The 20,894-nt window shown below is 39.7% G+C and overlaps 2 protein-coding genes across 2 annotated transcripts; both read right to left on the bottom strand.

Annotated features, from left to right (window-relative positions):
- Positions 1 to 3,735: 3,735 nt before the first annotated feature.
- ctxn1 (cortexin 1) lies at positions 3,736 to 4,516 on the bottom strand. The gene has a single exon (XM_085803961.1). The coding sequence runs from the start codon at positions 4,084 to 4,086 to the stop codon at positions 3,811 to 3,813; it is 276 nt and encodes a 91-aa protein (XP_085660087.1). The 5' UTR covers positions 4,087 to 4,516; the 3' UTR covers positions 3,736 to 3,810.
- A 7,887-nt stretch (positions 4,517 to 12,403) lies between these two features.
- LOC146970658 (mitochondrial import inner membrane translocase subunit TIM44-like) lies at positions 12,404 to 19,729 on the bottom strand. Its single transcript, XM_085804150.1, has 13 exons — positions 19,691 to 19,729; positions 18,141 to 18,245; positions 17,768 to 17,932; positions 17,484 to 17,564; positions 17,090 to 17,239; positions 16,854 to 16,987; positions 16,674 to 16,759; positions 16,346 to 16,438; positions 15,272 to 15,396; positions 14,867 to 14,917; positions 14,511 to 14,600; positions 14,230 to 14,340; positions 12,404 to 13,297 (listed from the first exon to the last, which is right to left on the bottom strand). Exons 1-13 carry the CDS (start codon positions 19,718 to 19,720, stop codon positions 13,178 to 13,180), a joined length of 1,341 nt encoding a protein of 446 aa, XP_085660276.1. The 5' UTR covers positions 19,721 to 19,729; the 3' UTR covers positions 12,404 to 13,177.
- Between the last annotated feature and the right edge of the window lie 1,165 nt (positions 19,730 to 20,894).

The following is a 20,894-nucleotide window of genomic DNA, read 5'->3' as shown; positions in this document are numbered from 1 at the left end:
AACTTTCCCTCAACAAATGAAAGTTGAATTCATATGAAACCCACTCAGGTTTAAGGTTAAACACTTTAGATGTCCTAGCCTACTGTTGTCCTACTGTCTCTTCTACCTTCCAGCATTTAGCATCACCTGCCAATGGTTTGACTGACACTTACGTTGGCAGCTTTTCAGAAAAATGTCTTGTTTGAATGTTGGCTACATATTTCCGTGTATTCTGAGTGACAATATAATCCAAGATAAACATTAAATGCTTGACTCATCTTTTTTTTTTTTTAAATCTCAATATCTTATTGCATTTCCTTCTACTCTATTGTAGGTTACAACAGACGTCACCACTTTCTAAGAAATGGTCCTGCACAATCCAGGACGCTTAGGACTTTGTAGTCTGAAGGTAAATACACCTCTCTGTGTGTGTGAATTTTAGTGACACACACCTCCTTTAAACACAAACAGATGTAGGCTACACACTTCTAAATTCAGTCCTCCTCACACCATCCTCCTCCTCTGTCAACACTCTCCGCTGATTGTTTTGTCAGGGAGGGAGATAAGCAAGCTGTCTGCTGATAACATCACTACTGTTATGCAGATGAGCACATCAGTCTGGACCACAGCTGTTTTCTGTCTCGGGTAGGCTATTGCTGTATTATTTAGCCATGCATTATGCAAAGTGTTTGATGGATGTGTTTTAAGGATTGGCTGTGTGCTAGGATTCAGCGAAGTGAATGAGAGTTTGTATACATTACATTTCACCACATGCAAACATGATTTGCATGTGTCGTGGTGGGGGCTGTGAGTAACCTCTGCTTGTGTAGCCTATGTATAGTTGTGGGCTGTTCTCTTAGGTGCAAATGTGTTGCTGTGCATTTCACAAAATTAGCATATGCTTATTCCAACAGGTATTTGCATGCTGGATATGCACCTGTCGAGACTATGCTCATGAATTTAGACAGCAACACAGACACTTTGCTTCCGTAATGTCAGACATGAAATATAAGAACCTGACAACTATTCCTCCCAGTTGAACCTCCAACACCACCTATTACAAAAACTGACTTCTTCCCTAATAACTCTATAAACTTGTAAAAAGTCAAATGTGTCAATGTATGCTTTAAAGTAGAAAATAATTACTAGGATTATTGTAGTTCAGTGTGTATTAGCAAGAGTCCCATATGGTAACATTGGTGCCATGCTGTCAGGCCGGAGCTCATGTTTTCTTTTTTGATCCAGCCTTATTTGCATATCTCTGTACATGTGCACACATGTATTTGTCTCTCTCTTTGTGTGTGTGTGTGCGTGTGTGCGTGTGTGTGTGTACAGTATGTGAGGGGACGTTGGGAAATGAGTGCCTTTGTTAGTTTATCAAGGAAGTAAATTGTTGGAGCCTAGTGGAGCAAAAATCTGTCGTTTTAATTGCACGACTAATGAGGTGGGGGGTTTTACTCTGTGCTCCCAACCATCTGTTGGACGCTGATAAACAGGAAACTGTAGAGGACCATTTTAGTCCACTAAGCAAAGTCTGACTCTGCTCTGTTAGCCAGCTTTGCAGGCACATAGCCTTCCTTAACTAATTTCATCACTAAAGCAGCAGGCTGACTCACTGTAAACATGCAAGAGTGTGTGTCATTGTTTCTCTCACCGGTCCGACAACTTTTTTTCAAATAAGATTTTATTCAAAAGTGGATTGATTGATTTTTTTTTTATTTTTTTTTCATAAACCTTTAAGGATGTGTTTCTGAGCCCTACTTGAGCCCATGGTTACTTGTAGTTCTCTAAGTATCCAGAAGGGGTCACAGATAACCAGATAGATAAATAGCCAAGGGAGGTCAATCATAGGCATATATAGGGAACTCTACCAGGAAGGGTAGAGTGGAAAAATGTAAATTGTGGAAAACCCCCAAAGTTCTTTTGAGGGATTTTCTGGAAACTCTTTTCTTAAGAAGGAAGACCTCTGTCTTTTCTATCTGAGAATGTTATTTTTTCTAAATTGCTTAAAACATCCCAAACTCTTATTAAGTACTTTAAAATTCTTATTGTGGTCACCTACATTTATATTCTATGACAAACCCAACCACTGATCATGAAACAGAGTCCTGTGATGAGGTCATGTGGGATGGGGGGTGGTTGATCTTCCTCTGCCGATCCTCATGAATTAACTGGCTGTGTGTCTTTACGAGCCTCCGATTGATTATTCCATTGATTTTATTTGCTCTAAATCTTCCTAATATTGATTTGAGGGGCTGCAGCGAAGAGAGTCTGTGCTCAATTAAAAGTTTATGTGTCTTTATTTTTGGATGTGCAATGGGCTGTGTGTGTTTGTGGCTGTGTGAAATAACTGGACACTAAAAGCAGAACCAGACAAAAGCTTTTATTTCATTAAAAAAAACAAAAAAAAAAACGGTATGCCACTTAAAATAAACATTAGGAAAATATCTAATTTAAGTCTACATCCAGGAACCATATTGGTTACAACTGTTTGGTATTTCAACAACAGTCATCTGGTCATCACTGAGGAATCAAACAACTTTTAAACAAACCAGAAAAATATCAATACCTTATGTATAAAGAGCCTGTCAGAGCCACAATTCAAAGGGCTTTAGAGCATAATAAGGGCAAAAATGATTTTACAAAACAAGTGGCACAAGGAGCAGAAACATCATTAAACAGATATTAGCTTTTCCCATGTTCCTACAGGCACTGGTGTACAGTTTTGGCTGGTGCACTGGATGGAGCCTAAAGGGTAAAAGGATTAGAGGGAGGAAATTGGTGTACATGCTTTTATAATCACAACTTTACATGACACATTCAGCCAGTGCTGTGACCCTTCACACTGAGCCGCATAAGCCTCTTAAAGGGATGGCGACATGAAACAGCAAAACCTCAGAAAAATAGGCTACATTAACTGTTATGTATTAGCTTTTCTACTGAAATAAAGATGAGCATTTATGCCATAGTGAATTTGAAATGAAATTGACTGATAATAAGGGCAGCTAGAGATCAATTTCAGGAGGCAAATTCAGTGATTTCCTCAAATTAAAGAGGCTTTGGTTTGTTAGAAATAATTTTACCTGAGGATCATTTTAAATGTGGTATAAATATCACACAATATCCAGCATGGGTCACCTTAAAAATGAGCAAAAAGGAGGTGTTCAGTTTTAGTGAAACTAATATGACATCTTATAGATTTTTGGTTCAGCTTTACCTCCAAAAAAAGATGTTAAAACAAATAAAATCTCTCATATAAAATATACAGTCGTACCTCTAAATCTGCAGTAACAGTGTGTATTAGTTCTGTATAAATGACTTCCATGTCTTCCCTAAACTCATTTAGCTCATCTTTTATTCAATAAGGACTTCCATTGCAGCAGCTCTGCTCTCTATTTATATTTCAGCTCTGGGATTTGTAAAAACATTATACAATTACAAAATGACATGATAAACAGGAGTCATAACATAATGCTGGGATACTGATCGTTGTCGTCCTGCTGTGTTTATCACCCTAAAAGCTGCTGTATAACACCATCCACACCATAAGTCTCCAGTAACACATGAATGACCATATTATCTGTTCCCTCTCTGTCAGACATATACAGTACCTTCCCTAAATACACAGCTTGCATGTTATGGTTTTGATCCCCTTGCAGAACACAGCAAAACAACAAATATGCTGTAAATGAAATTTCATTCATTTTCAAGGGATGGAATTGTAGAAACCTTTACTTATCGGGGAACATGGACATCCACCTTCAAAAGTTCCTGAAATAGAGTCCCCCCATATTTTCAAATGCACCGCTCTCCTCATCATGACCTTCAGCTTTACACTAGTGCATAATCGAACTGTCCTCTGTCCAGCCCCTCCTTATGGTCCGTCCATGAGGAGGCGGGCATGCTGCTGTAGGGGTCTAACAAGATTCGAACGCAGCGAACGAGGAGAAAGAGCAGCAGCAGCACTAGGAGGCCCACGAAACACAGGGCCGTTCCTTGCTCTGGGTGTCCGGCCATGGGCTGCAGCACCGTTGGGCCCCTGGGGAACCCAGGCGGGGCCGGAGAGGAGAGCTCATAGTCCACAACCCAGTAATTTGTGTCACTCATTTTGGGCAATGAGGGAGCGTTTTAAAGGGTGAAGCTTTATGTGTGTGTGCGTTTTATTTTGGAGTTAGAGGATATCAGGAGTGGCATGGCACCACAGGGTCATCTTCGTCAGTGAGCTTGACTTCTAAACCCAAGACAAGGACCTCATAGTGAAATCTGGCAGCTGCCAACACACAGAAGTCAACCACAGTGTATCCCACAACCACAGGGTAGAGAACTTGTTCCAGCAGAAATAACACAGGGCAAATCAGTGGTGCAAATTCATATACTGTACTGCCCTCCGGTGAGCTGAGGAGTGGGCTGAAGCACGCTCAGTGAGGTCGATTTCACTGGTTGCTCTTCACATGCCCTTCTATGTTTTTTTTCTCTCTTTCTTTCTCACACTGTCAAAAGAGGCCAACTCTACAAAAGCCAAAGTCACCACTTCAACTTTAAATCATTTCTCCTCAGCTCATTTGTCAATATTTGACAAAACGAGACAGAGCTCTATACATTTTTCTGTTCTAATCAATTGAACAATTCTATTGTCGAACCGGGGCCGCCTGCAGTGTGGACTGTAGCCTCTACACATGGGGCGCCTGCTCAACCTACTATGCCACTCAACGCCCCAATGATTCTATTTTTATACCCTTGTCTTTATCCTGTGTCACCGAAAACCTCTTCATATGGGGAATCAATCAGCAGGAGACCTAAACGGAGGAAAGAAGCAAAAAATAGGGTGAGTGAGCGAATTTCCAGCAGGTTGAGTTGCTGAATGGAAGGAAAAGTCTGATTGATTCAGCAGGTTCAGAACTGGACAGGGGCTTTAGGACTTGTCAAGAACTATAGATTTTTACTGTTTCAGGGCACTAAGTAAAGCGTTTTCAGGGGTTCCACGGCCCCAACAAGTGCCCATGCCAATGCACATCCTGCCTTAAAACAGTTATTGCACTACCTGTCAGACCCTCTAATCTTTCTTGTGAGAACATAACAGAGACAAACCAGAAGCACTACCCCTTTCCTGAACTCAGGTACAGCATAGTACAAGATAAATAAATCAGACACTGATGATGGAGGAAAAAAATGTGGAGGGGACCCTCAGAGAGTTACTGCACTCTTGAACAGAAACACTCTCAGTAGCCTCTTTAATGGGCCGAGGAGTGGAGAGACATTTCCTGCGGAAGGTGCACTCCTCAGTCAGCAGATTCTATTCCAGGAGGCTTCATCTCCCTCCTTACCACCCCACCGATCCTAGCAAAGACACGTTGATAGCTCCCCTGCTCTCCAGATGATAGGACTAAAGGGCCAAGTGAAGCTTTAATAGAGGACTTGAAGTCCTAATGAAAGAAACTGCCTGCCTCAGTATCAATTATCAAATGGCCTGTGGTTACACCAGGCTTCGTGTACAGAGGGAAAGGGAAGCTAAACGGACAAGACAGACTCAATAGTCAATAGAGAGCCATGAAATAGCTATGAAGTTTACACAACAGGATAACACAGACATAAGTCAGGGAGTGTAAACCACTGACAACAAGGCTGCTTGTGCTACTAACAGGAAATTAGTAGCTTTACATTAAATGAAGTTTAGTGCTGTTTAATTAGTTATATGATGTTATCACCTTTCTCAACAGGCAGGATAGGATAGGATCTTAATCTTACTCACTATCCCTACCTACTTTCTTTTATAAATCAAAGAGTCAAACTAAGTTCTAAATACTTTGAATTCTCATTCAGATATGTGAAGCCATGGCAGGTCTGAGATATCAAGAGGTGACACGGAGTCGCTGTGAGTTTCAAAATCTTCAAAGGTCATCAACAACACATAATAAACAAAACAGAGCTGAGGGCAGGGATGGATGGCTGTATCGTGAAGCAAAAAGAAATGCATCTTTGAATAGTATATTTTAAAAAATGAGAAGAGAATCATCAATTTAATAGCTCACTGATCCTCACTTAAGGACCTGCTGCGGATCCTAAACAGCAGTTAACCACAATGACCACATCTGATCTACACACTAAAAACAAAACAAAAAAAACATCCTTAATTATAATAGGCTCCTGATTCAAACAAAAATAATGATACATTTTGTTAAAAAAAGACATTAAAAGTAGATGTACAAAAGCACCAAACAGCCATGCCAATGAATACTGAGGACAGAGCATATACAGTGACATATGGCTGGATATTCCTGGTGTCTGTAATACTTGTAATACCTCCCATTTATACCTGTGGATTATAACAGCAGCTTTGAAAATGTCAAGGACTTCTTCTTCAAATAAAAAGGGTGAAAATATGTTGAGGGAAACATTAAAGTAAAGTGTAGCACTGTCAGGCTAAAAGAAAATGAGAAAAAAGTAGCCAATTATCTACAGTTAAAGCAGTGAACCCTCTGTCATCTAAAATGTTAAGTGAAAAGCTCATGCAACATTTCATCATAAACAACACTTTCTGCTGGTTGTGAGTTCTGCTTATATAATCCCAGTGACTTTCTCCATAGGAATCTGGCAAAATCTATCATTATTATTATTATATATTTATGAGTGAAATTAGTCCTTTAGTTGCTCCTAAAGGAAGCAGACAGAACAGTTTGACTTTACTTTTTTTTGTATTTCCATTTTGCCAGATGGAATCTGCATCAAGAGCTGAGTTGAATCTGTCAGTACATAAACAGCATTAATATGGTCTGTTCTGCTGCGATAGCATTGCTCTCTCTGTTGCATGTTAGCAGGACATTTAACTGAGTTATTTCCATGTGTAAATTAATCAATCTTTTCAAACACTGTTGAGAGGACTTTCCCACACAGGACTGAACCAACATGTAAGTTACACAACAGCACAAAGTTACATACACAAAGTTCTTCACAGGCATGATCGTGGCATAATCATATTAGAGCGCTTACTGTACTCTTGTGGCCGGTGTCACAGGTGAGGTCATGTCATCGGAGACGCAGAGGGAGGATGATGAGGATGATGAGGATGATGATGATGGTGATGGTCCAATAGATGTTCAGCACCGCGGACAGCTCCTTGCTCCTTGCTCCTTGCTCCCTCAGCCTGCTTCAGCTCTGTCACATCCTGCAGCACCTCCTCTGCTCTGTCAGGGGCTTTAAAGTCTTCTCAGTTTGAGGGAGCCGCCCTACCTCCCCCTCTCTCCCTCCCTCCCTCCCTCCCATCCCCTCCCTCCTCTCCCTGCCCACTTAACGACTGCCCCCTGTCCACGCTGCACACACATAATCTTTTCGTTTGGATGAGTAAAGCGCCGTGAGCCGTGTGTGGCTTTTGCATTATGTAAGAGGACGGCGAGGGGCACGGTGAGGGGCGAGGGGCCCTTGTAGCCATACGGCCAATATGGTGTCCACATATAGAGCTAATTAGTTTCTGTCTGTATCACCATGTCTGATAAATATTCCTCAGTCTCCTATCAGAAAGGTCTCATCATGTAAGAAATAACTTTTGCACCCCATTCAAAAGTCAGTGGGTGACAGCTTTAGAGGGAAAAGGTCAAAATATTCTTCACATGTGCAACTGAAGAATAGGTAACTGAAAGGTTTTCATTTCCTTTTTCAGAGAATAATGATCCAGAGAACAAATGAAGAGTTCATTTGCAAAAGCAGATAACTCCGTTTTTAAAAAATTCTAGAATCTTAATTTTTTATTTTTTATTTACATAAGGTGATATCAGTCAAACCAAAGTTGAGTGACTTTGAGATGTAACAAAACAGACATATCTCAAAAAAATAAAGTTTTATTGAAAACAACACTATGCAAAGAATAATTACAAAGCCTCAGCTCATTTTTTTCAAAATGGCACTTATCTGCTTTTGCAAATGAACTCTTCAAATGGATAATAATAGAAAACCCTCCATAGAAAATGTGTAATTACACAAAGTATCCACGTTTGTTTACACATGGCTTCAATTCAAACGAGCTGTTTTTCATAACAAGAAACTGTGATCATATTCAAGGCTGGTTTCTTAAATGTGTGAGCAATTCAGTTCTGTTGTCTCCAGGTACCATACATTATTATTTATTTATGATTATTGTTCAAGATACATCCAAACACAGGGACTTCTGTATGTACCTGTATACATGTGTGTGCCTAGATCATGTTTTTGCCAATTTGGCTGGCATAGGTTTAGTCATGCATGGTTAATGAAGTTCAACCATCAAATGTAACCGTAGACATAACAATCAGTCTTGTTCTGTTTTTTCGGTAGTGTCCAGCTGTCCCAACATGTAGGATATGGGATGAAGTGGGAAAAAAACTGAAATAATCATGTGGCTCCTGTATTGTCCCTGTTTGGTGGAACTGGTGGTGTTATAACTGCCCCGCTGTTACTTTTATTATAAACAGATTATTTGAGAAAATACCACAATGTAAGCAGAATAAGTAAAGCCCTGTAGTTTTATTTTTCCTGGAAAATGGGTGGTATATTAGGTTGAATAAGATGATTTCTTACGTCAAGCTGCACTGCAGGTTTTCCTGAACTGAAAGAAATTACATGATCAAGATGCAAAACAAAACAAGCCGTGCAGCCTGACTGCACCTGTGGTTAAGCCCCATATACTGGCTGTGACAATTAATTAATTGACACAATTAAAACTGTACAAACACTGGGACAGATTGCAGTTCGTGCCCATTCACATATCCCCTGCCTGAGGCCACATGTGATCTCCCCGTAGGTTTAATTAATAGTTGGTGGATCGTAACACTGTCCTGATGGGGCTCATAATCAAATCACACTGAGCGCTGTTCCAGCAGGCCTCCCTCTGGGTTCATAATTGATAGAAGTCTCCAACCTGCAAGCTTATGAAATTCAGCATTTCAATCACTATTCTTCATTGTTACAGATGGTGCACTGGGAGGTCAAGCTGTGGTTCAGAGAGCAGACATAGGTCATCTCTGTAGGATACCTGGGCCACATGACAGCAGGTGAGTATGTATATAAAACCTCGACCCATATAAAGACTAGCTAGTGGGTCACTGGAGCTTTCTCTCATACATATCTGTTTAGCTTAGCATACAGACTTGAATAAAGAGGAAGAATAGCTCTCTCCAAAGATGTCCCAAAGCTCACAAATTCACACATTATAGATAAAGACACAAAGCTGACCACAGCAAATTGTGGGATGTACAAAGCTTAATGTTATTCCTTGACTTTCTTGAGTGCTGACTTTCTCCATGTGTCAGCTTGAGATCGTTATAGTTCACAGTCAGGCACAATTCTGATATTGGCACCAACACAAATGATGTTTATACAAAATTAAGTGGCAGATTTCATGCAAAAGAGACAAGTACTATTAGGACTGTGCAGCACACTGAGAACAAGTAGAGGTGTCCCCAAGTATCAAGATGTTCATTTAGGACTGAGAAAACCTAAATATAGTTTATTTTGAAGTCCAATCACAAACTGCGTTGCCTCCCCCTGAACCATATTCTTAGAGTCGAAAAGATAAATGTAAGTATACAAAAGAGTCTCAGGGGGACATACACAATATCTTCTTACATAATGACTGGTGATGTGTTTGCATACATTGCATTCAAAGCCCATGTAGGCTAAAGGATATCTTGGGGATGCACATACATGGTAGCGTGTCACTAAGAACATCCTTTAAGAACTAAAGCAAAGTACAGTGCTGCCTTCAAGGCCTTTCTTCCTCACAGGCTGTTGTGTTGGTGCATCCAACCAACTCACTGGTCAGGGGCCAAAACATGGACTTTCTCCTGGAGGATGATTATCCTCTATAACCTCTCATATAATCAATATTAACTTATTCTTCACATTAAAGGAAAGTAGACTTATGGTAAAAAATGTGCTGCAGAAGCTCCATTTAGTGGTGAGCCTTACTTTCACTGAGTTTATGATTTGATTGTGCTCTCGAGTCTCAGCGCGCTTCAGTCAGACTCATGAGCACAGAGTAGACTTTGGAGAACCGAAGGAGGTTAGTTAGTATAAGGACGTCCCTAGTCATTCATCACAGCAGACAGCTGTGGGATGAGGTCCCACATATATTGGCCCTGTGTGTGAATCTACAGGCATGTGTTATTTAAAGCCTGATCTATCATCCCCATACTGCCAAATCCATAGGTTTATCAACCGGTGTCAATGGCCAGATCCATGGACATCTATCAAAGCATGTCAGTTTTGAAATGAGAAAACAAAGGACACACACACACACACAGTTTAATTTTCACTCGTGAACACAAACACACACACAATGCGTACAAAGCTGCTGACTCTGAGAAAGCTTGGACGGAGCAAATCATAGCACAGTGCTCTTTATTCTGCAGATCCATACATTACTGGATAAAAATAGGAAAAAAAATAAAATAATTTATTTCGTTACCACAAAGATAAAATCATGAATGTACAGGTAAGGTGTAAATCTCCTAAATGCATATTACTGGAACTGTATAGTACAGCGAATTTCTCTTGGGAAAACGTAGTAAGTACAAGGACGTCGTCTGTTTTCCTATGTACCATATTGACACAACAGATGTTTTCAGACAAGTCAGGAAGATGTTGTTACTAACTGCACACAAATCTACTCCAGTGTTTGTTTTCCTTTATTCCAATGAGGCAAAAAGAAATATAATCTTACATACAGTTTACTGGCTGGATTGTATTTGTACCTTGGTTTAATATACTGAAAAATGACCAGAGAGTGATGATCATTACAGCCCATGATGTTATTATAATGGTTTGTCGTTAGGGTGATGCTGGAGGAAAGATGACATTTTTGCAGGACAAACCTGCTCCATCTACATTTCATGAGTTGGGAGGAAAACTCATGAAATGTAGATGGAGCAGGTTTGTCCTCTGGGAAACAGAATAATACAAATACATTTTAATATGTAATGTGCCAAATGAAAGGTTAGTGAACCAAAAAACCAAAAAAAAAAAAAAAAATTAGGCAACCTAAAACAAAACAACATTCATATTCATTGTTTAGGGATGAAAGCTATCTTGTCTTATATCTGTAAAAAAAAAAAAAAAAAAAAAAACCTTCTCCGTCACTGCAGGTTTGTTGTCTCTTTTTACTCAAAGTGTACATTTTATGGTGAGTGTTGCTTGTTTGGTGGATTTTATTTTTTGCCCCTGAGAGTGGCGCAAATTCAGCTGCATAATTCATCATGTCTCTCTCTCAGTAACACAACCATGTAGAGGATACAGCATCATCCGCAAAACACCAAGACTCATGACAGAGAAAACAAGAGTCGAGGGTGGTGTGACCATCGGGAATTTTAGTATTAGTATTTAGTAACAAACCATCTCACACAGTTGGACCATGAATGGCATATAATCATCAGGAGATCAATGTCCCTCACCCTCATGTGTATGGACGTCTATGGATGAGTTGAGAAAGAATGGACAGGAGTAAATCATAATGTGTTCAATCTTCAGTGACATGTGAGTAGAGACGCACATGGTCACACAATATAAATGTCAAAGACAGTAAACACAAGAGTACAGTCATGAGGTCATTCATTCATTATTTCATCTTCAGTGTTTACTCCCTGAAACACACACACACACACACACACACACAACAGTAAACCAACAGCTGAAAAATGTGCAACATGAGATGACAAATTATTCTCAAACAATAAATCTGCCGTGATGACGACAGCTGAATGTGGTCCCACCTGAACGTACACAGGAGCAGTTCTGGACATTTGGTATATTTACAAAGAGTTAAGAGCTCATTAATTAATATGTAGACAGATACATTTCTCATAACGGAGGGTGAATCAGAGACTGAAACACCACAAACTGCAAAGACAAAGCTGCATTTGAAAATGTAAAACAAATATGACAACAAAGTATGCGTTTCCTCTGGCTGCTCGTGGTTTCTCAGGTTGTAACGTATCATTACTCTGAGCTACAGTACATATGATGGGATGAGTCCCGACTGCACAGTTCATTAAATCCAATATTACATGAATCACACTTCACCTCTTTGATAAGTTTCTAAAGTGAACGTCGACAGGAACCAGTAACCGATACAGCTTCCTGAGTTGTAAAAGCCATGAATGCTTGAGCATTTCCCCGTTTTCTCTTCAGCTGTAACTGAAGTTACGTAAGTTCATTTGACCTTCAGGTTTGAGTTTCTGTGGTGATCGGACTAATAACCAGGATAAGCAGAGAATCTTTTCTGTTCATATTACACTGTGTTTCTGCATGAGTAAGAACCTTCACAGGCAAATGGGACATTTTGTTTTCAATAGAACTCCCTACAATTCAGCCTTAAATTGGCACCTGGTTGATTTACTATTACACTTCATTCATTCATCTTTTGTAAAGCCTCACAATTTCTTTGAAGCTTCTTTGAAACTTCAGAGTCTCAAGCCAAGTCCAAGGTCACCTTATGGACAGATTTTTAGAAAGATTTAAGAGAACTGATATACAACCCCTTTAAGATAAAACATGGGACCTGTGTGGTTTGATGACAAAGGTGTGTCACCTAGCTGAGTTGGTTCCATGCTGCTGGTCAGATTTGAATTTTCTGTGTATATCACCTGACATTGACAGTAGTGAGCATTAAGTCTTATACTGGTCCTTGTTCAAACATCCCCCTCGAGACGCGTGGGTGAACTCACAGGCACTATGTCTGTTAGGAATGAGCTTCTTATTGTATTGTACCGACTGTACCACTGGATGACACAATGTAGGGGGAGGAGGGATGGCACGGGCTCATTTCACCAGTTGTTGTAAGGTTGGTTCCATCCATGTCAATAATATATTATAACCTACATGTTTTAAATATACACTAAATCTGGAGACCCATACACTGACCTAACTAGTGCAAGAGACTACACATACATGTTGATGAACACAGTTTTTTTTACAGATATATCACATACCGGTACTTTATCTCTTTGTTCATGAATATTTTCACTCCTCAGAGTGGATGATAGTATATATACAGTCTGTGGCGTAACACAGCAGCATCCTCTGCCCTCAGATGATAATGTATAAATATATGAGTCAGCGTGTGCAGATATTCCAGGTACGTCCTCGTATCTCTCGTCCTTGTTCCCATCTTTGTCCCAGATGGACCTTTTCACCTGCGGTCCTCCTCCTCCTCCTCCTCCTCCTCCTCCTCCTCCTAGAGGACCTGCTCGGTGCTGGAGGCGGAGATGTCCAGAAGTCTCCAGGCTGCATTGGGGTTCAGCTCCTCCTGGTCACGACATAGCGCCCAAACATACATCATCCTCATCACCTTCTCCTGTTGAGCGAGGAATAGAGCAGAGGGTCAGAGGCACAGAGACGGTACAGAGGAGGGAGAACAGCCCTTTGAGATGTAGAGTTGTGCACAGCCACAAGTTAGAGAAGCAGCTTTCTGACTTGGCTTGTGGTGGTTTTCTATAATGCAACTTCAGGGTTCCCACAGATTAAGCCAAGTTAAATTCAAGACTTTTTAAGACTTTTTTAAAGCCACTTGAAATTAAATTTAAGACCGACTTCATAATAAACACAAATGCAGAAAAAAGAAAAAAAAAACCACCACATCAATTACATAGGGTTAGGGACAATTTTACCCACTTCCCTATGTGATCCAAGGTAAAGTGACTGCTACATGAACATTGGATTGTGTCTCTTTCCAGCTGTTCTTTCAAAATAAATGCATAAAAAGTCCGGAAAAACAAAACTAAACACTGACTCGGGAGCTGGTAGCGGTGAGAAATTTAGCGGTCACGGCCGCCACTAACTTCTCTATGTCAGAATGTTACCAATTATTTTGAGATTTGAGACTAATTACAACCATAAAATACCACTTCCCATGTGTTAACATTTTTAAGACTTTTGAAAATTTGCTTTAAGACATTTTAATGCCAATTAAGGCCTTGTTTTTAGATTAATGAATTCAATGCCTTTTAAGACTTTTTAAGGATCCGTAAGAACCCTGAACTTGCTGGACAGCCTATATGCAATATGTTGATTCATGGGAAATATTTTGCACTAGTGTGTTAGCTGCATGAAGTAAAGAGATTTCTGCTGCATCAACCCAACATGTTACTAGTAATAAACATCAGTTTATTACTAGTAACATGTTACTGAGTGCTGATCTAATTTCACCATCCGAGTTACTTTCCTTGACATGACTAATCATATCTATTACAGGCACTATTCTGGTGCAGCAGTGATGAGCTGACTGACCGGGTCTCCTTCCACAATGTCTCCTTTGGGACTGCGGATCACCATGACGACCTGTGCCTGGAAGGTGATGATCAACACTGGGCCCTGGTCCATCATCTTGCCCATCGCTAGCTACAAGACCAGAGAGACGGTAAACAGACTAATTAGATGAGAAGAACACACATAACAAGGGTCACTGTCACTTTCTGCAGCAACTAGATTTCTTAAACAGCGGATTTAGACACAGTAGCTGTGAGAAAGATGATGAAAAGATAAAAACATTTGAATGTGGAAGCACTTACATCTATGTTATCAATGTCAAGGATTTTGGACTGGAAGAGCAGCCCGAGTGCTCTGGCCTGTTGGATGGGGTGAGCCAGCTGACTGTATGTCTGAGGGAGAGGTACAAGCAAATACATGTGGCATGAAAATGACAATTTGACACACTTTTGTATACTACTTAAAGGATTAACATTTTAGGTCTTCATCTGTGAGAGTTTCTTTCTCTGAACAGGTGATTATGCCTGTTTATAAAGACATAAAAAGACCAAGAGCCCCATGAAGGGCCTAAAATCAGAGTGTATTTCCAAAAATGATTCACATTAGACTCTGTTTATTTTGATTAAATACAGATGTAGAGGTGAAGTGTCACACTTACAGCTTCATAGCACCAGTCTTTCAGCACCTCCAGCTCTCCACGGATCATAGCCTGCAGAGGAGACGGTAACAAGGCATTATAGATGTACTTAGGAAGTTCTCTTTATTTCTCTTAAATAAATATAGTAACTTTTGTCCCAGAGGAAGAAAACAAACATACAGTAAAGTGTCAGAGTTTACGGTGAAGAGTGCTGCTGAAATCACAACACACGTGACTTCCATTAAACCACATTTGATGCACGATTAGATGAAGTAGACCATTTTACAACTGATGTAACTAATGATCATTTTAACCGGGGAAGAGACATAAGTGTTCGGTCTCATTAGACTGGTGTTCAAAAAAAAAAAAAAAAAAATCTTTCACCACTGACAGACAAACTATCAGAGCTGAACTGAGTCTGTTTACCTCCAGTATGTTAGGGATGATGTCTTTCTCACACTGTTTGAGAAAAGAGTCTTTGTCAAAGGTGGGGTCCGCCTTCACGATTTCTGTCAGCACCTCTGACATTTCTGTCTTAGAGAAGAGACCACCTACAAAACAAACATGACATCATCAGCAGTAGCAACAACAAAGGGATCACTCAGTACCACACACGGAATAACTTTTGCTCATGATTTGTAATATTCACATTAATCCAAAACCTGATTATTGCCACAACATAGAGCAAGTCTTTTTGTTGTCTACTACAAAACAAGATTTCAGTTTTTTACTCTTTTTTTTTTTTTAGAACAAATTATATATACAGGGCCGTTGTATAGGGGAGAAGAGGTGATGATAATTCCCAATGGGGCCCATAAAAAACCCCAGTAGTCTAATCTTTGTATGACTGATTTATTCTGCGTAAGACCCTGACTAATACTCATAGTACACTGTAAAAACTCAACATCTTTCCAAGAATATTTGTCTTATTTCTTGTCCAAATGTCTCATTTCTAGTCAAAACTAATCTCTTTCCACTTAAAATAAGACTCATTACCTAAAAATGAACTTGTTTTTAGATCATTTTCACTTAAATTCACAATAAATAGAAAAATCTGCCAGTGAAAGTAAGTTTTTTGTGCTTGTAATAAGGAAGAAAAACTTGCTCCACTATAAGATTTTTTCTACTTATTCCAAGTGAAAATCTGCTTGAAAGAAGTAAAAAGTGTCTAAAAACAAGCTACTTTTAATGATGTGTCTTATTTTAAGTAGAATGAGATTTGTTTTGACTTGAAATAAGACAAATATTCTTACTAAGATACTTGAGTTTTTGCAGTGTAATGCTGCATTAGCATCAAAACAAAGAAGGCTAAATAAAAAACGATAATACATACGTAGTCTAAGAAAAAAAGGAAAAGTTAGGGGGAGGGGCCCACTTTAGTATTCTTTAAGGGGGCCCAGGATTCCTAGCAACGGCCCTATAGATATATTTTATGTAGAACATTTTACTTTAATTAATGACAGACAAGTAACTGCAAAACCAACAATAGAGGAGCATTACCAAGGAAACCAGTGACTTTGTCGGTGACGGCTCTGGATGCTCTGATGACGGCATTGTCGCTTTCATCATATTTCATCTTCATCTCAAAGAATCCTGTAGGACACAAACAGCTGACGATGAACTTATCAACAAAATAAAGAGTGAGGGCACATGGCCACTCAGCTGATGCCTGAACTGTAGCACATTAATGTGAAATCTACTACAAAGACTCTGGTGCCACCTGCTGCCTTTAAATGGAATTACATATAAGCACACTATAGGTGAGATATTACATATTACTAATTCTAATGTATCTAATCTAATATATAAATGGGAGTTACTTTCTTACTGTTAAAAACTACGTTGTTGTCTTTGAAGTCCTTCCACTGCTGGTACCATTTTGAATCCTTGTGGAGAACCACACCCATATCCTCCCTGCATCACACACACACACAAATTAGCCACATTGTTAGAGATGTGTACAACAACTTGCTCCTGTGAGACAGCAGAAAGCAGGTTAACAACTCACTCATTGGCTTCGAACACTCTGGTGTCGGCGTCTGCTCCTTTAGAGGAGAAATCGCTTCTCTTCCTCAGCTGAGAGGGCGCTCTGTACGGGCCGGCGTCGCCCACATCGATCTCCTTCTTCATGGTTTCCACACTCTACAGAGAGGACACACACACAGACTCTGGTTGAAACCGGCGTGTAATGTTACATGTGAAGCATTCGTAATGCTTTTTCAACATTTGATGTTCATGTCTGACCTGTGAGATGGCCCTGAACGCGCTGGTCTTGCCCAGTTTCTCCCCTCCTTTGGAGACGGACTCGGCGGAGTGCATGGCTGACTTGGCTGCCTCCTCCACACCCTCCTTGATCTTCTTCCCAATGTCAGTGCGAGTCACTTCCTGTATACCCTGAGGTGACACAATGACAGATTTTAAGTTGATGATCTGTATTAATCAGATAAACACATTCTCTTCAACTTCTGAGAAAGTTTCTAACACTTTTATAATGGAATATTAGAGATGGAGTCCAAGAGTCGAGTTTATATCAGATTTCAAGAAAACAATCAGTATGTTCAGATATGAAGGTCAGTGGATTCAATTAGGTCAGTCTGTTCCCTGGTATAACAAACCAGAATTAGTGCTGATCTCTTACCTCTTTGACAGTCTCTGACAGGGAGCCGAAGGTCTTCTTGAACACCTCTGAGGTCTTCACTGTCTCAGCCTCTATAGATTTCTAATTAAAAGAAAAAAGAAAATAAATTAACATGCACATTTCAAATAATAATAATAATGCAAATTAAATCCAACTTAATACAAAAAATTTTAAATGTCAAATAAAAATGTAGTATATCATATAAATATAAACATACACATACACATACACATACACATGCAACATTGCCATAAAATCCCTGTTGGCCTGAATAATGTTCTTACATATTTCTTGCGGGCCTGCTGAAGAGCATCAGACTCCTCAAGCCTCTTGGCCTCCTCTCTGAACTTCTTTATATTGTCCTTCATCTCTTGATTCTTACTGAACTCCTGACGAAGGTTATCCACAAACTCCCCCAGAAAACCTTTACGTCCCGAAGAATATCGAACCTAATGTGACAAACAGAAAGTGGGACTTTGGTTAGTCAGAAACAGGCCATGGAGCAAACAGCCTATCCATGTGTTGCAAATGGAAAGCTATTCATTATCTGTCTAGGATGTTGAAACATGGAAATACCAAGAGTCTGTACACTAGTATTTTAGTATGAAATTAAATGAAAAATGATGCCAAACAACAAGTGTGTGTCACTTTGTGTACCTGCACAGCTGAAGCAGGGCTTCTGTGTAACCTGTATGCGTCTCCTCTCCATGTTGAGGAGACCAGAGGCCGGGAGCAGAGGGCCAAGGCACGTCTGCCGACCAGCTGCAATGAAGAGAAAGTCACTGTTACTGACAAATACCGGCTCTGCCAACACTGCAGTGAAAGCACGATCAATGAGAGGTTATTAATGAGCTACTAATGAGTATTGCCCATCCCACACAATAACAAACAAACACACACAATAACAGGAAAATATCATCCACAGTATAACCAAGTTATTGCACTGCAAAAACTCAAAATCTTTCCAAGAATATTTGTCTTATTTCTTGTCAAAATGTCTCATTTCTAGTCAAAACTAATCTCTTTCCACTTAAAATATGACTCATCACCTAAAAATTAACTTATTTTTAGATAATTTTCACTTGTTTCAAACTAATTTTCACTTGAAATAAGTAGAAAAATCTGCCAGTGAAAGCAAGTTGTTTGTGCTTGTAATAAGAAAGAAAAACTTGATCCACTGTCAGATTTTTCTACTTATTTCAAATGAAAATAAAAAGTGTCTAAAAACAAGCTACTTTTTATGTGATGAGTCTTATTTTAAGTAGAATGAGATTTGTTTTGACTGGAAACGAGACAAATATTCCTAGTAAGATTTTGAGTTTTTGCAGTGTGGAGCCATCACAAGTATTCAGGCCCAGGACATCTTTAACCACATGTATGTTTCTAACTTGCATTATCACACTCATTACCTTGATGTTTGCCACTAGAAATGGTACACCCCATACATAGCATTTAGACACATTTTGATGAGATTTAACCAATACATTATGTCAGACACATTTCGCATATTTTGATGGCTGGAACTGTGGAACTGTGGTGCATGTAGAGACAAGACTTGGCACAAACTTTGTCTATTTTAAGGTTTATCCTTTAGTACAGTTGTTTGCATAATAAGTAAAGCTGCATGCGTGAAAATCAATAAAACACATTCCCTGCAGGAAACACAGTTATTCCAAACACTCTACAAAATATATTACACTTCAACATCCAATGAAATATGTTATTTACCCCCAAGCCTTTATATTATACAGCTCCATAACCCGAGTCTGCTGCTCGGTCACACAGGTCAACGAGTGTGAGGACAGGACACCATTACTTAATATGATAAAACCATATGCACTATAGATTGCATCAGTTCCCAGCCCGGTGGCACAGTCAGCTGGAACATCACTCTTTTAGGTAACGGATTACCGTTTGTGTAATTTAACCTCGTGCCTGTTATGTTTTACGGTTGCTCATTGAAACTACGGCTCGATTCCTGTTTACATGTCTAGTTAGAGAAGAGGGGGCTCAGCCGGGCTCTGAAGGAACCAGGCCTTTCCTAGCGGACACCTCGCTCCCTGTTCCCCGTTATAAAACCCCCGCGGGCCGGTCCCACACACCCGGGCGGGAACAGTAGAGCCGCAAAGCCCGCTCCGCCTGCACCTCTCCCCGCAGCCCCTCCTGGAGCCCCCGGGGCCTGACTGAAGGCCATGAATGAGTCTCACCTCGTAGCACCGACACACCGAGGCTGCCATCTTGATCTTGAAATGCGCGGAGCAGCACGTGTGTTGGATGGAGCAGGTGACCTTCAGCTCCACCAATGGGAGCAGAGCTGGTGGAGTGGGGGGCGTGGCCATCTGTCAGCACGACTTAAAGGGAAAATCCCCCCAAAATAAAAGGCCTGTGAGACAAGACAACTGTCTCTAAACTAATTCTACAGACAATTTTAGGCATTTGTTCTGTTGGTAAAGTCTGTTATAATTATGATAAATCTTATATCTATACGCTAAGTTTTTTTTTTCTAATTATAAACCTTTATTCCCGCTCTAGCTAGTAAAATAACAATTGTATGGTCATCGAATATGGTTGCAGTGCAAACAGAAAAGCTGTGACAATATGTGTATATTGTCTATATACTGGGTATTGTCTGTATACTGGGTTTGTTCTCCCATTCGTGGGTGCTTATATTTTAGTTTATTAAGATATACACATTTTCTGGGTTCTAACTAAACATTATTTACAAACTTTTATAAAAACTTTAATTTATTTTAACATTAGCAGTACTTAGCAAACAGTTTCTCTGTTTGCCAACAGACTCTGATCTAAATGTTACATCCGCATATGAATGCAAAGTAGTGACAGAAAATGTCCCCGTATATAGCCTATCACAGTCAATCACCACTGCTGCCCTCAGTGCCCCTGCATTACTTTTTTATAAGGCCAAGGCACAAAGTAGACTTGCTTCAGGATCTTTAACACAGTCTCTACTTGCAGGAGATCTTCATAAAAATGATGCAGTATCCGCTGTGGTCCTAGTGTCATTTGTCCTTATAGTCTTCTTTTTAAAAAATGTGTGTAGTTTTAACGAGGATGAGCCTGATAGGCCCACTATACAGAAACACAAATTACATCGGTTTCAGTTTCAGTTGGGCTTTATTCGAAAATGTGACATCATAAAAAAAAATAGGTGGTCATTAAACCATAAAGAAACTTGAAAGGACTATGAAAATAAAGTAGGCCTACTTATATTTATTTACTGTACATAATTAGTTTGTTTTTGCAAGGTAAGTACCCTTGCAGGCCAAAAGATGAGATTTCATGAAATAAGGCTACCAAATAAATAAAGAATAACTTAAAAAAAAAAAAATCTATAGGCCTTTAAGATTGTTAAATATTTTCTTTCTATCTTCTTCTTTTTATGTGTCACAT

This window comes from Trachurus japonicus, chromosome 17, assembly GCF_045865225.1.
Source record: "Trachurus japonicus isolate A0001 chromosome 17, Traja_1.0".
Taxonomy (NCBI): domain Eukaryota; kingdom Metazoa; phylum Chordata; class Actinopteri; order Carangiformes; family Carangidae; genus Trachurus; species Trachurus japonicus.
Note: the sequence above shows the minus strand (reverse complement) of the source record. Positions and strands in the feature narration are given on the sequence as shown.